General features: G+C 38.8%; 1 protein-coding gene across 1 annotated transcript in view; it reads right to left on the bottom strand.

Annotated features, from left to right (window-relative positions):
• The window catches only part of cachd1 (cache domain containing 1), a 67984-nt gene continuing 51349 nt past the window's right edge, over positions 1-16635 (bottom strand). The window contains 14 exon segments of the mRNA XM_063892191.1: positions 1-3157; positions 8621-8722; positions 8901-8978; positions 9924-10085; positions 10602-10753; positions 11016-11132; positions 12180-12266; positions 12482-12623; positions 12626-12641; positions 13303-13419; positions 13515-13614; positions 13899-14021; positions 15276-15386; positions 16052-16233. Of these exon segments, the coding sequence (XP_063748261.1) occupies positions 2907-3157; positions 8621-8722; positions 8901-8978; positions 9924-10085; positions 10602-10753; positions 11016-11132; positions 12180-12266; positions 12482-12623; positions 12626-12641; positions 13303-13419; positions 13515-13614; positions 13899-14021; positions 15276-15386; positions 16052-16233 (1740 nt within the window). The 3' untranslated portion in view covers positions 1-2906.

The raw sequence follows: 16635 nt of genomic DNA, 5'->3' as shown, positions 1-16635 counted from the left end.
TTTAGTGTAAAATGGATTTTATCACATTCACATTGCAATAAATCTCAATTTGATAACTTTATATGATACATGAGGGGGGTGATGTACACATTTTCCTTCAGTACATTATTTAATGCGTTTCAGAGTGTTTTGTATACACACACACACACACACACACACACACACATATATATACTTGTTTACAACAGCTGGTAAATACTGTTGAAGAGTTCTCCAGAAAAAAATGCCTTTAAAAACAAACTCAATTTGAAACAAATCGAAATTAATGCTCTGAAATGCTACAAAACTGCTTCAATGTCTTATTCCACAACAATTATGTACCATGTGAAGTGGTGAAAAGAGAATGTTTAACTAAGTTGTGTTAAAAAATTAATGATTGCTGTCATATGGTCAAACCGCTCCAGTAAATGGTCTAATGGGCGCAGGATGAACCTTTCTGTCATCCAGGTTTTCAGTGGATTATAACCCACATTTTTCCGCTGCAATTACATCAAGAACAGTAGAAGCCCACTTTAACATGAATGGGTGCTATAATAACACCACTTTGTGTTAACTTCTATGCTTTATCAGGTGTCAAATTATTTGGCACTTTTGCCGCTTGCAGTTTAATGAGCTCACATTGGAAGTGCTAATGTATATATTCTACTAAAAGGGCAAACATACTCAAGAAACAGTGAATGAGTATGGCTCTTTTAAGTAGCAACAGAAACATAGCACGGCTTACTGCAAGCCCTGAATCAAAATTATTTTGTGGAGCTTTTTGATAAAACTTTAAAATCTAGAAGTCTCTTAACATATAAAGTGTGTGTATAATTTTTCCAAGTACTGACTTCCATCCAATATGGACCTAAAAAAATTAATCTAAAAGAACATCCAAGGCATCAAAAATATAGTGAGAAACCATGAACAGACAAAATATCAAAACCCAATATCAAAACCTACATAAAAAAACGGAGTGTACAGGACATCGTTCGCTATTTGTGATTCTGTATTTACACTTCACAATGAACCTCTGAAAAACAATAGACATTTTAGATAACAAAAATAAATGATATCACACTGAGGCGATCTTGACCAGTTGTATGCACAAAGCACAGAGCAGGTCACGTGACTCTTCATCAGTATTAAAATAAGTGGATTTCTCGATCAGAATAGTTTAACCTATAATTCTCTAATACTATCTTGAAAAAAATACAATAATGCATTCAATGAAAATGTTCCAGGTTGATAGTCATTCTCTCTCCATGCTCTCACTCTCACATATACACACTCACACACATGTAACAGTTAATCCAGAGACGTGTAGAAAATACATTTTGAGTGGTTAACCACAGAGGAGCTGACAGATGGGTGTAACCTCTGTACAACAACAGCAGCATCTCTCCCTCTTTCACTCTCTTTAATGAGAGGGAGACTCCATCTTGGGCATCACTGGAAATTAAGCTTGCTTTGCACCAAATCCAGCACACAACTTAACATACAGACAGTATTAGCTCTGCAACAGCGAGGCAACAAGTCAAAAAATGTTGTGGTTGAATTGGAAAGGGGGTGGGGTAGGGGGCAGCTTTCAGTACTGGTTTTTCTACTCAGGCAGACAGAGGGGACGGCAGTCAGTCTCTGTGAATCAGTCCTCTGTGAGGATCCCCAATTATCCTCACAAACCAAATCTCCAGCAGGGACTTAAACCAGGAACTTTTTGCTGGTGCTAGTTTCTCGCTTCCCTCTTCAATCCCCGATAGGCTTACAAAGGCCAGCAAACGTTTCCTGCCTCCTTAAAAGGGACATGTCCAGAATGACAATGTTTTGTGTTGTAAGGAGCAGATCTGATTAAAATGTTAGGTCCCTGCTCATCCAATAAGTTTCCTCCTTGAAGTAAACCCAGGCACAACACCATATAGCAAATGGGATCATCTGGTGGAGAGGATAGCTCAAAAATATGCCTCTAGTAAAAGAAAGTTAAGAGAGAAATAGAAATAAAATCCAATGAGCTTCTGATAATGCTACAGGGTCCCTTCGTTTTCACACTGTCTGATAAACAAAAGCAGACCATGTGCTTGTAGGGAAATGAAAAGAGAAACTAATGAGCTCTAAATATGATGCATTGTTTATAGGAAGTGGGTTGATAAGCATCACTTATCTTGTTTGTTATCTGCAGCTGCTTACTCATCTGTCATTTTAAAGGTACCTCCTTAATAAATAATAGAAAAATATTTGTTTCCTCTTAATTTGTTTTCTTCTTGTATTTATTTGAATCATTGAAGTTTGCTTCTTCTGCACTATGAAGTTCACAGAGACTCAGGATTACCCTTCAGAGAAAACCAACTGTTGAGTGATAATGGGAGAATGAAATTTCATTATTATCCGTAATAGAATCTCATATTAGATCCTATTCTTTGCAAAAATACAGGACTTTGTCTTAATCAGAGACGTTTTCACCACAAGGAGGCTTAGGGGCAAGGTGGGAATAAAGCATTAGGGCAAAAGGGTTCAATCAGCATATAGATTTAATTTGTTAATTGGCTTTTCCTCTGGTCCTATAAAGTCGTTGCTCTGGCTTTCCATATGGAAATGAAGACCTCACTACTCCCTCAAGGATTTTAGGTTCCAGTTGTGATCTGAATTGCAAATAAATTCAGAAAACACACGAAAAGTCGAGTTAGGCTATGTGCACTAACAAGATCTTGGTCTGGGTTGAGATGCAGATGTTGGCGCAATGAGACCATGAGGCTAACACCCATTACACACTGAACTCATGTCAGAGATCCCAGCGGCCCATAAACACTGCGAGTCCAGCTTCTCTCTCCCTCCGTCCATCCTGACAGTACCTACTGCGTGCTGTCCGATCAAGCACTAATGTTTTTTCTTAAAAATAGTCTTTAATACAAAAAGGTCCATTCCCAACAGGATCAGCACTCTGCGTCCACACTGTGCACGGTGACTGCCGCCTGCAGGTGGTGCGTGTGCATGTGCAGCGGGTGGTGGTGTGTATGCGTGTGCCGGTAAGGGTGAAACTTGTGGCTGAGCAACGCCGCCGTCTGAGGTGGTGTGTCTAGGTCGAGGTCGTCGTCGTGGTTACCGACGTCCACACCTGCTGAGAGCGGGTCGTTGTTCCCAGGTGGATTCTCACTGTCCTCCTGCGGGCTCATGGTGCTGTAGCCTGGAGAGAAAAAAAATGCAAACGTTGGTACTACTGCAAGTGTTTCGCTCTTACAACTCTTTTCCTGAATGAAAACCTATTAATGGTTGGTAAGACTCTTTTCAGTTTGAAGAGCCCTGTTGTAGCCCAGGCTTTTCAAATTTTGAATCAGGTCATGTGTAAATCCACCTAATGTGCCAAAAGCATCTACAGACACCTGGTATTAAGCTTTTCCCCTCCGACAGGTAGACGACAGAATTTGGGTGGGAGGAAAGAATGCAGAAACCTGTGTTTTACATCCATAATGTGAAAATGTAACTATTGCAATGCCAGCCATTTTAATAGTGTTTTGGTTGCTACTGTTGAGAGTCCTCCTGATGCAAATTTAACTAATAGGCACTATAGTTTTTGTTTCTTTTTGTTTTTAAATGTAGCATCAAATCCATGATCCATAAATCAATAACACAGGAAAACACCCGTACCTCTTTAAAGAGGCTGGAACCAGTGAATGTTTTACATTTTTCAGGTCATCGGTGACTTTAATAGTCATCTACTATCAAAGTTATTATGAAAGATTATGTTAACTGACTTGACAAATAAGATCAGGGTCATGAGAACTTCAAAGAATGAAAGTTTGGTCATGACCAACAGATGGTTAAGAATTAAAGCCTTAAACAATTAAAGAACATTTGAACACTTAGTTATTTTACCTCAGAGCTAAAAGAATAAAACTGATTGGAAAAAAACTCACAGAAGTACAATGCTACACTATTATACACTAGGGGGATGCCTTTTCTGGGCTCTGAGTCAGGCAATAAAAGAACACATAAAGCATGTTACAGTTACTATCCATGGGTTTCAGTTAAGAATAGCTGCACAGCATTGAACATAAAATGGAAAGGAACCATAAAAGAAAGTCCTCAGCAAATGATGCCTTGAAGTCATAGACATTCAACACAGAAACCTCCATGTGAATACCCAGTATCACACAATGTTTCTGAAAGCAGTACAAGCTTTTTCATGGAGCATTGACATCTAAATATCGCCACCGGGCATTTTTGCTTCTTGTTTTCAGCTTTTTCGTAATTTGAAAAAATAATTCCATACATATTTATGACTGCTTTCCTTCACATATTGCACATAAGTTAAGCCTGGGGAGAGAAAAAGATCAAGCCAACATGGCAGTTGTGACGCATTTTGTAAGTGGAGCAGTGGGAGGGCGCTACTTTAGTAGAAAAAGGGATGATGGGGTCAGAATACAAGTAAAAAATTCATACATGAAGTGACCGGTATTTCTTTATAATAAACTTAACTGATCAAAGACAATTTAGGTTATCACACTTACATTTTTTGACAAGTGAGAGGAATAATCATGTAGTCTATCAGAAGCTCATTTTCACTTTGTAGGCTCTTGATCTATTCAGTTTCTTCATAACCCTTTATCTGAGTGGCCTTTATCATATTAAGGACCTTCAAATCCAGCTGAAACATTGTCTGACTAAAAACAAATATTAGTTTTAGCTGTAAATAAACCCATTATCCTTAATTCCTTTAGTGTCATCTTTTTCAGGTTCTGTAGTGGCACCAGCAACACGCTGCTCGACAGGAACATCAATCTGTTATTGAGCAAATAACCCTGCAAGCCTGCGCGCCTCAACATTTGTATTTATGGAAAAATCACTGCAATTTTGGATGATGACATATCTAACCTCCAGAGATACTGCTCAAAATGATTTATGATCCAGTGTGTGAATCAGTGGGTTTATATGTCTGAGGCATGTATAAAGAATGCTGTGGGTCGTAGCATACCTGTCTGTTTGGGTGGCCTAATGAGATGTATTGCCTAGTTATGTTTTTTTTTATCCTCCAAACATCTAACGGCTATACATATGATCCCTCAAAATTGTTCTCAGGGCGTAGGAGGTTTATATAATCAAGCAGGCAAATGTTTAATGAGTAAAGAACCTAGCCTAACTGATCATAAGTGATTTGAGATTTATGCTAATTCAGCGTGCTAGCAAAAAATAACTATGCTAAGGCGGTTGCTAAGGTAAACTATGTGTTGTTTAACATGTCCCTCCCGTCTATTAGATTTCCATCTTAAAATGCTCATTAGCACTTAACACAAATTGAGGCAAAGGCTTATGGGAATCCAATATGTCGTTCAAGTTATTCGGTTGTAAGCCAAAGTATTGGACAGATTACAGTTATTGACCCCACGACACAAAAATGTCCCAGTCTGGGATTAATAAAGTAACTCTTATCTTATCGTATGCTGCAAGAGGAAAGGTCAGGGGAGGATAAAAGTAAATGTCCTAAATGTCTCACAGAAATACTTAAACCCTGTAATAGAATCGAATAAGAAGTTTGTTCAGAAATGTCCATCCCACACTCTGGGGAAGATTAGCCTGGCTTTGATACCAAACGAAGGAAAGCTGACAAAGAAGAGGAAAGAGAGTAGAATGAGCAGAGGGAGTGAGAAGAAGAGGTTTTGAGAGAAGTAGAGGCGAACAGAGGGATTAAAGGAAAGGCATGGATGGAAACTTCAAAAGAAGTTCCAGACATGGAAGATGCAAACTTCATCACAGTTTATCCCTCTTTTCCCCAAAGCAAGAGAAAGGGTGTCAGGCAGGCCAACAGCTAAATGTGTGCAGTGGAAAATGTTCAGCTGCAACAAGTGAGAAACAAAATCCCACTTAGTGTTGAGAGGTGTGGAGAGAAAGGCAAACTACCCTCCTAGTTGGGGACATTTGTGTTTAAGATGGAGATGATTCAAGTCTTGATCCTCTAAAGAAAATTCTGGGCAGCTAAAAGACAAAGCACTTAACACATTCAAACCAAGTTATTTCTCTTAAGTCTAGATTTTGATAAGTAGATCAATCCCAATCTCAACAGCCAGCTAGCTTAATGTAATGAAAAACTGGGAACAGGCAGTAACAGTTGGCATGACTGTGTCAAAGGGTTAAAGCTCTCTAATTAACATGATCGATATTGTTAATTTACTATGTATAAAAGACTTGTTTTTTATTACAAAAAGGACTAGGGCTTTCTGCATTTCTTGGCCGGGAGCAGTAACTAGCTAAGCTATGCTAACAAGCTGCTCAATGTAGCTTCAGACTTATCATAACCCTATGATTGTTATTAAGCTTACCATCTAACACAGATGAAAGTAAGCACATGTGTCATACTATAACTATCTATGCAATGTAAATTATTTTTCTATATATAGAAATGATAAAATATGTATAACCCCATTAAATATCTGAAATATCAATTAACATTTGATTCAAACAACATATTTCTTTAAAATTGTAAAGGTAATTATGATATTTTTATGTTTTTTGCACAAAACACAGACAAACAGAACATGTACATACATAGATATCTGCCTGTTTTCCTCTCTAAACATTTATTCCATTGTATGTCACAAATGCAAGAATAAACATAAAATTATGTTTTGCTAGGTTGTTTGGATTAAAGCAGGTATACACAACGTGTATAGTATTCATTATTGTTTAGTTCTAGACATTGCCTGTACATTCTCTACCAAACAGCACTCTTGTGCGTCACTCTCTTAAAAGATGTAATGCTCATACCCTCAGCTCAGCATAATGAGTGAGTGGATGGTGGTGGGAGGGCACCTTTGACCAAGCAGAGAGAAGCTTAAGGAGTCTTTAAAGGGTCAACATATGATTTTGTTTTAATCCATGAAGGAGTTACACCACCTCTATCCGTTCTTTGAAACTTGTTTCTCTGTCCCTTTCCTCTTTTCTTTTGCATTTCACTGTTATTTCCGCTCTTTCATCACTTTTGCATCTCTAAATGTATCAACCAGTCATTTTTAAGTCCCATCCTAAGTTAATGCAACCTGTGGGATCTTTCCTTTTCATTAGCACCTTAGAATCACCTTGCTATGCTTTAATAGATTAACAACATGTGAAAGAGGAATTACCTCATTACCTTATTAATTCCTTCATGGTTCTGAACTTTTTCTTTTGTATTGTTAAAACATGTTATGCACGACACAAGGATATGCAAATTCATGTGAATTTCGTGTGTGGCTTTATCATACAAGCAACAACTGCATTTCATTCCAATGTTGTGCAACATTGTTTTGCATAATGAAAATAAATGATGCTTATTTTTCATGGTCTAAAAGCTATTCTGTAAGTAATATGCAGCTGACAATCTCTTCATTTTTCCTTCTTTCACTTTAGCCCACTCTCCTCTTCATATTCATCTTTGTTCTCTCTGTCATCATCGGTTATGCAACAAGTATTAGAGACACTCATTGCCAGGAAGTGGAGTGATGCCATATGTAGGCGGTAAGATCCCATGTGGGTGAAAGCTGTCCGTCCACGCTCACTGAGTGTCAGACTTACAAGTTCTACAAACGGTTACAGCGAAACATGAGCAACTCTCCCAGAGCTGGAGACCGAAGAAAACAAGGTTCTGAGCTGTGATATAATGAAAAGAACAAGCCAGGAGCTGAACCACTGCCAAAGAACTGAGCGCTAACCGTCGATTTCAGAATGTTATATTCCTCTTTTTTTTTTAAAGGAAAACATATAATATGAATGTGATTCAGTAGTTACCTATCTATTTATTTTATATTCTATAACATATTCTATAAAGAGGTCCTGATGTAAGAGAAAATAAACTGTTTTTGCTCAAGTCAATGTGGCAGGAGGTTAAAGAAGGTAACCCAGACTTCTTTTAACATCTCCCAGCTCTCTCTTGGGGATCCTGAGGTGTTCCCAGGCCAGGTGGGATATGAAAACTTTCCGCATGCGCAGGGTGTTCCCCGGGGTCTCCTCCACAGATGGTCGTGTTCAGAAAGCTGACTGATTAGATGCATAAACCTCAACTGTCTCCATTTTGTTATTCTAGAAGTGGTGCTGTGTCTACAGGTGAGGCCTCATGACTGTACTGACTTTATACATTTAAAGGAATACATATAGCTGAGCTTGGGATTCATAACATTTCAGCAAAACTCGTACAAGATGGGTAAGTTTTGTAACCAATGAATGATTCATTTTCCAGACAACTAGTTTATTTTAGACTGAAAAATGTGTTATGTAGGACTAACATGACGGCAAATATTAGTCAGCTGCGCGAATAGCCTCCACAGAGAGTTGATCAGGAGGACGTTTGAACTCTAGAGGGTCCAAAGTACGTTAAAACTGTATTAAACATTACTGTACTTAACTTGAAGAAATGTTTTATAAAACAATGCCAGACGATGTTGTTGATGCTTTCTTGTTTTCACTAAATATACACTTTTAAACAAACATGGTGACTTTATAATCTCACAAACTGCAGCAGTTTTAAAATGAATTTAACGTTTAAAATGCAAGCTATTCATTTATGAAATCCATTTTCCGTTCATTCTGATGTATTGCATGACATGATGCAGGGGTTTTAGTGTCACAACATGTGTGCTTTTCTTTCTGTGAACCTTTCTGCCTCCAGTTTTTTTCTTACCATGGTCGCTCTCCGTCCCGGATCGACCCCAGTACCTCCGTCTCCGCTCAGGCGTGTGAGTGTGTCGCTCGATTACGGCAGCAATGAATCGAGTATTACTGACTGAAAATGAAGAAAAAACACACATGTTAACACTAAGGTCCTGTTTAGAACTCAAATATTTGCAGCATCAAATGATAAGTAAATCCTGTAATTACTCTAGCTTCAGAATTTAAACCCTATCATCAAGTGTTCTGCAGCATGTCTTGTTTATATCAATGGGAAATCAAACAATACTCACTAATTCCTCTGTCCTCATGGCTGTCTTCATCCCTTTCATCTCTTTCATTATCCAGGTTGGACATTCTCACTGACATTTCTGGAGCAGCATAAAGGTAAAGGGAAAGAAAGTAAGAGAAATTAGAGAAATTAAATGTAAGCATCGTTTGTTTCTCCAGTTAATTTGAGATTGAGTTGTTCTCTGTTTGGGGAGAATAACTTTAGTGCATAGGGATAATTGGATAATTGGCGAGTAAAAAAAGGGTTTGTTTGTTCTTTTAACCTTGAACACACACACACACACACACACACACACACACACACACACACACACACACACACACACACACACACACACACACACACACACACACACACACACACACACACACACACACACACACACACACACACACACACACACACACACACACACACACACACACACACACAACTATATGAGCCAATTCCTCAGCACAATGCATTGCACCACTGTTTCAACACAATCCATCCCAAGTAGTTTATCAAACTATCATACTGATAGCAACTTGGACTCAAGTCTTTTAATGAGGCTTTAATCGTGTTTGATGTTTTTGTCGATATCGCTGAGTACGGTAATCACACAATTCATGCTGTAGCAGCAGCTGCTGCTGTGTGATGATAATGTCAGCTGTTTAATTCCAGCAGCACTTGCCACCCTGCGTGTTAATCAGGCTGCTTTGAAATGCTGTATCATACTTTGGTATTTAAAATAAATGCCAGTATGTGAACAAACTAAATGTGGAGAATAAAACAGGCATATGCTGAACTAGTCGTTGCTTTGGGAGTTTTTGACCATCACAAGCAAACATATAGGAATAAAAGAGACAGAAAATTCACATAAATGCAAAAAGTGATGCTGTCGATTTATTTCTCCATGGTAACAAAATGTGTTGACAAAGTTATATGTTGAAGTTTCACTTCAATCTAATTTGACTGACCTATAATGTCCGATTATAATTCTATTAATGCTTTTTGTGAGAGATAATCCATCCCTTAGTCCTACCTTGTGCTGCCAGTGGTGACATATGCTGGTGCGACCGCCTGTGGATCTGGTGTCTGTATGCATACACAGCCAGCACCAACACCATGATGCATCCCATAATGCCCCCAGCAACTGGACCCACAGGGGCGCTCTTGATCATGTTCAGAGAGGCCACCTCCTCATCTAAGGAAGAAAGAGAGAAGAATAAAAAGAGAGGAAAGGATAGGCAGACGGTTGTTTCAAGATATGACAAAGGATTGCAGATGGTTGAAATGAAAAAAAAAACATGCAAATATCAAATAGCTCTGGCTCAGATTTTCTTGCATGCTGAGACATTTTCTAGTCAGCTTCTGTCCTCTCACGATGTGAAACGCCACATACAAATGATTGACTGCAATACGACAGCCAATTCTCATTTTGAAAAACAGATAACAATCCAAGAAAATAACAGAAACAATTCAGTCAATTTGGAATATTGGTTATCAAGCAATAGAAAAGTTTTGCTAAAACAAGGACCCTGAGACTCATTTACTTCTTCGTTTGTTTTTGCTTGTTTTTTGCTTTGCTCTGCTGGCTAAGAAGGTACACTACATTTAGGAAAAATGTCTCATAACTGTGGACTCTGCAAAGACTCTTTACGACTCATTTGCACCTTAAGTTAACTGAAACAAAAGCCTTTTATATCCACAGTTCACTCACCTAGCATTCCCATGCCATCTGCATAGGGACTTTTGGCACCAACAATTCCCCCAAAACATTCCTTCTGTAGGGCACAGTACGGCTTGTCGAGATGCGTCTTAGCATCACTGTCCACCATGCACCACTCACAGTCCAAAACGCCAAAACAATCACTGAAACAGGGGAGAGACAAGTGGGTTTAATTGGTGGGAAACACTCGAAAGAAGCTATTAAGGACAGTTCAACCAAATGTTTCACCACTACCAGGTTAGGAAATAAACTACATTTGGTGTATTCATTATTGATTCAGATCAATTAAACAGTGGATTTGTAATAATATATGTATGAACAAGACAGTGATTTTAGAACCTTTTTTGGTTTATTCACTATACCAGTTAATGTGTATTGTACATGTGTTTAGATAAGTGTGTATACCTGCTGGTGTATCTCTGGCTACAGCGAGTGTTGATGCACTGGGGCAGCGTTTCATGCAGACTGGGATCAATCACATTCAGACTGACTGGCTCATGATGCACCTCACAGCTAGGGTTCCTGCACAACACACAGTCACAAAACACCAGAGGTAAAAATACAGGAAGGTGCAGGTCAATATTCTTATTAAAAAACTCAAAACATCCTGCTGACAGCATCCATCCAAATCCTAGATTGAAACATGTTTACACGTTGAAAGCAGATGCTGTACAGTAAATTGACATATAATGGAACCAAAGCTTGAGCCCTCAAAGGAATGTTATCAATGTGTCGATTTATGCCAAGCAGATAAAAAGATAAAGAAAACATCAATGCTGCTCGACACGAAACAAAGAGGAAAATCTGACAGTGAAAAAATGATAATTGCATGTCTTCCTGAAATAAAGGAGAAATTGGCATTTGAAACATGAACGTGCTGTCAAAGGCTGCTGATGGTTTATGAAAGGAGAAGGGTGGAACGAGAGAGACAGAGAAAAGAGAGAGGAGAGATTAGAAAAGGCACATGACTAAAAAGACAAGAGAGACAGTGACAGACAAAGATAAGTAAGGAAACACCCACAAACATTTACACAGCTCCAAAATCATTCCAAAAGCACGATATGAGGTTAAACAGGTTGTTTAACGTCGAAAAAACATTCACTTTGAGTTGACTAAATCAAAAATCTAACTAAGGCAAGAATACAAAGATCCACACACACCCTACTAGAAGCTCCCAGCTAAATAAACTGCTCTAACTGTGATATTGATCAGGCATCATCAAATCATAAGGAGCACACACAATCCACAGTTCAAATGAGAGTAACTGGAATATAAAACAGAATTGTAACCTTGGAAGTACATGCATTTTCAGATACTAGCCCTAACCCAAATGTTTCACATGACACTGAATGATTTGTGCAAAATAATACGGTCAGCAAGTTAAAAAAGAAAGGTATATGGAGAGATATATTCTCACACAAACAGAAAAAACATTCTGTCTCATAACAGGCTGTATCACTATGAATCTATCGGTCTTCCACATATTAAAATGTACCTCCTCTAAAAACAACCGGCATACATTCGTTATCTGTTAATATAAATGTGATGTAGGATATGGCTCACACTGACCTGTTTTCAGCATTAGTGAGGTTGCCAGTACACTCATTGACCTCCAGGGGGCACTCACATGGACACTCACATTCATTCTGCTCCATTCTGAAAAACCCAAGAGCAGTCACATGGTCAGTGAGGAAGCTCCATTTATTTTGTTTGTTGTTAAGGTGACGTAAAACCATCATGATGCAATTACAACCCACACAATCGGTATTTACAACATCAGATCTGGATCTTTGTTAAACTCCAGAGGTTTGTCTTGTTTGACATTGTTAAACCAAAACATTTTTGTTTGAGTGTGTGCAAGAAGCTGAGACCTGTGGCAGTTGAGACAGAGGCGGTCCACCGTGCTGCAGGCGCAGAACGCCAGAGAGTCACACGTCTCGTTAACAATGCCAGCGAAAGCGTTGGTGCCAGGGATTCGGGTCAGACGGTACTTAGAACAGTGGCTCCCATGACCAGGTTGGTAAGGTCCCCCTATGGGAAATAAATAGGAACTGTTATACTTTAGCAATTACAATTAATACTTCAAGCATCGATCATTTTTAAAATGTATGTCCTAAAATGATCTATAACTTAATAGATGCAGATGGAAAAATAAGAAAACGCAGTAGGCAACATTGGGAATATGACTTTATGAGTCCCTGAACATGTCGTATAAATTAAGCTCAGGAACAGTATCCTTTGAATAAAGACGAAAAAAAAAAAAATTGACCTGACATTACTAGATTGTGAGGTAAGGGACATGAGGTATTTAACATTTAACATCCTTACAATCAATTGAAATGTGCAATAATACACATAATCTGCTCATGTGTATCTAAAAATTGGCATGAAAGAAATAGTATGACATGTTGAAAAATATTTACTTTAAAGAATTAAAAAGGAATATTATACACCAGGACTCTCGAACTACACAAGACAAAAAGGAGCTTTAATTGAATTATACTATCCAAGAATAAATAAAGTGGCAACACCAAGGACCACCACGAGGGGGCAGTGTTATACTATCATATATTATTAAGAAAGGTTTCAAAGGAGAGTGTCTGTTTCCTGCCTGATACTGAGCATAACTGTCTGATTCTGTCTTCTTCTGCTTTCAATCATACATCCAGTTATCTGGTGTTAGCCGACTCACCATTATGCTGGTGTTGAACTTGTAGAAGCGCTGCACGGTGCGGTCACTGAAACTGTTACACAAGTTTTTCTTCACAAAGTTGGGATGGTTCAGGATGTCGTTAGCCACCAACGGCTCCTGTGATCAAAAACAAAAAACAGCATGATAAAATTAGTATAAAAATAATAAAGAAGTAGCTAACTGTGATTATTTTTGATTCCCTGGTCCTTTACCTTGTGTGTAATGTGCTGCTGCTCTGCGGGGGCGTGACCTTTGGGGTCAATGAGAGTGGGGTGAGCCACCAGGTACCCTCTATCCTCCATTATGAAGCACCTACAATGTAAACACACAAATAAATATAAGCACAGCTACAACGCCACATCTTCCAGCAGGAATGCCATGATAATCGGCTCATCTCTTCTTCCCTCCCTTTTTTTTTATCCTGTCCATCCTTCTGCAAGTTAAATTGTTGCTCAGGAAAATAGACCTTTAGCCACATTTAGATTAAATTCAGGGCAAATTGCAAAAGTGGAAGAAAAAGAAAAAAGAAACGATCTAAATAAAGAAGTAAGAAGAACACACGATTAAACTGACACAACAAAATCAACCCTTCTTACCTGATCTTGTTTCCCTTGTCCTGGTTGCAGATGGGAAGCAGGTCCAGTAAGACCTTATAGAAGTAGCGAAGAGTGAAGTCTATGCCCATCACTGCAACGGCATACCCAGGGGCCATCTGAGAGCTGAAGAGAGAGGAGAAAGAGAAGAAGAATACAGAGTGAGAAATGAAGCATAGACGATGTATTTTAAAGACGAGGGTAAACGGTTTACTTTTACTTTGAGTGTGTGTTTTTACTCAACAGACCTTTATTACAACATAAATATTTATTCACACCAGCCAAAAACAAATCTAAACACACACAAAATACAACCCACTCACACCTCACAACCTCTCTTTCAATCTGTGTTTATGCAGACTACAGACTGCGTAGTGTTATGCTCACTGAGCTGGCCATCAACACACTAATCCTGATTTATCACACACACTGATACTGAATGTTTGTGTGTTTATTGCAGGGGCCGTGGTAAACAGTTCACATTGTGCTGCTGTTAGCGATGTTCTCGTGCTAAGCTGTATCTTAAACTCACCGAACTAGAAACATAAATACTTTAATCGCAGCTTCGGCGAAAGGCTTTTTAAAGCCTCCAACTCAAAAAGGCTGTGTTTAAATGATTCTGCTAAGACTGCTATAAAAAAAAGCACAGAGTTACTCTTTACTTACAGGCACTTTGGAAGAGCATATACTTAAAGACCACTGTGATGAACTCGGAGCATTTGGTTTAGGGACAGCGACATATTTTTACCTTTCTAACGTTTATTAAGATCAACTTGGCCTTTTTTTTTTTTTTTTTACAAGTAGTGTCTGACTCTCTGCTGTTGGCTGCTATGCACAGTGGGTTTTTTCACTGAATTCAGCGGCCTGTTGTGGCCAAAAATGACACTATGGGAGCTGTAAGAATAAAACAAAAGCAGCACAATTTCTGGTTGAACAGCTAAACAATGAGCTGAGACTCAAATACAGGAAAATGACGGATACATTTTTCCTTCAATTCCCAAGATGTTCTTGTTTCCTGGTGAGGTTTGGTGTGTTTACTTCCTTCTTGTTTCCTTTTATGATAAAATAAGTTTCTGAAATGTAAACACTTGACTTGCTGAAACAGTGTCCATAAGAGTCGCATAATTAGAGAAAAGCTGTCAAGTCAGTGAACTGACTGCAATGAGATGTAACAGGAACTTCAATCTAAAGTTTGCTGGCATTAACTTACATAAGTCAAGTAAGCCTGCAGCAGCAAAAAACTTTGAATTAGTACTTTTAATCCTGATACTTGTCCAGGAAAATACTTAACCTGTAGGACTTTATTTTCTGCAGCACAATAGACAGCATATTTTCTTTTTTGAGATGGCTAAAAATACACTTCCTACATACACTTCTTACCTGGAGGCATGGATAGTGTGACTGATAGTGACAACATAGCCCGCCCCGCCCACATCCAGGTAGGGTCCCGTGAAGGTGATGAGGCCAGGGTTAGCCACAGCATGCTGGTACCTACACATCACACAGGCAGAGGAGACAGAAAGCTGACTATAAATACATTTAACAACAATTGAATGGAACTTTTTTGTGTGAAATGCAGAGAATTAGAGGTGAATTGTTTGGGTCTCTTCTGTATACAAACAACTTTCACTATTTATTAATGATAATATTTACTCTCATATTATTTTTGATTGTGCTGTTAATCCCACTAACAATCCAACATTTACCAGAATATTATCGCATGATTTAAGTTTTTTAAACCCCGAAAAAACAGTGTTTGTTAAGGTTAAAAAAATAGTTTTGTTATCTATGAGAAAATCTTAACTAAAAACAACTCAGTAATGGCTGGAAACCATATTAGACACAAACAAAGGCGAGCTGTCTGCACACCTACCCATTCCCTTTAACTTCAACATACCCAACACCTTCCTAAACCTCCTTTTTCTTGACACACACACACACACACACACACACACACACACACACACACACACACACACACACACACACACACACACACACACACACACACACACACACACACACACACACACACACACACACACACACACACACACACACACACACACACACACACACACACACACACACACACACACACACACACACACACACACACACACACACACACACACACACTCCAAAGTAAGCCTCACCATTGTCTGCGGGTCGGGTCGAAGGCTTTGTCCATCAGTGATCCTGGGTAAATCCGGAGCACCCCACTGGGGGTTGCTATGTAACGGCGCACAATGTAGCAGTTGAGGCTACTCATTTCCATTAGTGTCATCCACTCATCCGTGACGTGACTGGTCGCCATAACCTCGTTTCTGACAGAGGACTGCAGAGGGGAAAGGATGAAGGGATGGAGGGAGAACGGAGAGAGAAGAGGGACAGTAGGGGGGGAGAGAAAGAAGGAGGAGGTAAACAAGAAAAAAGTTGAGGATTAAGTAACAAGTAATCTCAATCTTAATCAAGCATTTGCTTTAAATAAAATTGGCTCAAAGTTGCCTCCAATTTAACATTAAACAAAATGTGAAAAGGAGTGAAAGGTTCTTCCCATTCAAACACCCTTAAACATGAAATGATACTATTGTATTCCCATTTAAGATAGTAATTTGTCATTTTTATAATTAAAAAATCCCAAAAGTCAAGGCATAGAACACCAGTATTTAGGAATAAATAGGACTCAATTAGCCCTAAAGCCCTGATAACACCCAGAAAATTCACACCCTAGTACCAT

The sequence above is a fragment of the Eleginops maclovinus genome, chromosome 9 (genome assembly GCF_036324505.1).
Source record: "Eleginops maclovinus isolate JMC-PN-2008 ecotype Puerto Natales chromosome 9, JC_Emac_rtc_rv5, whole genome shotgun sequence".
In the NCBI taxonomy this organism is placed as follows: Eukaryota; Metazoa; Chordata; class Actinopteri; order Perciformes; family Eleginopidae; genus Eleginops; species Eleginops maclovinus.
This window is presented reverse-complemented; position numbering and strand designations above follow the sequence as displayed.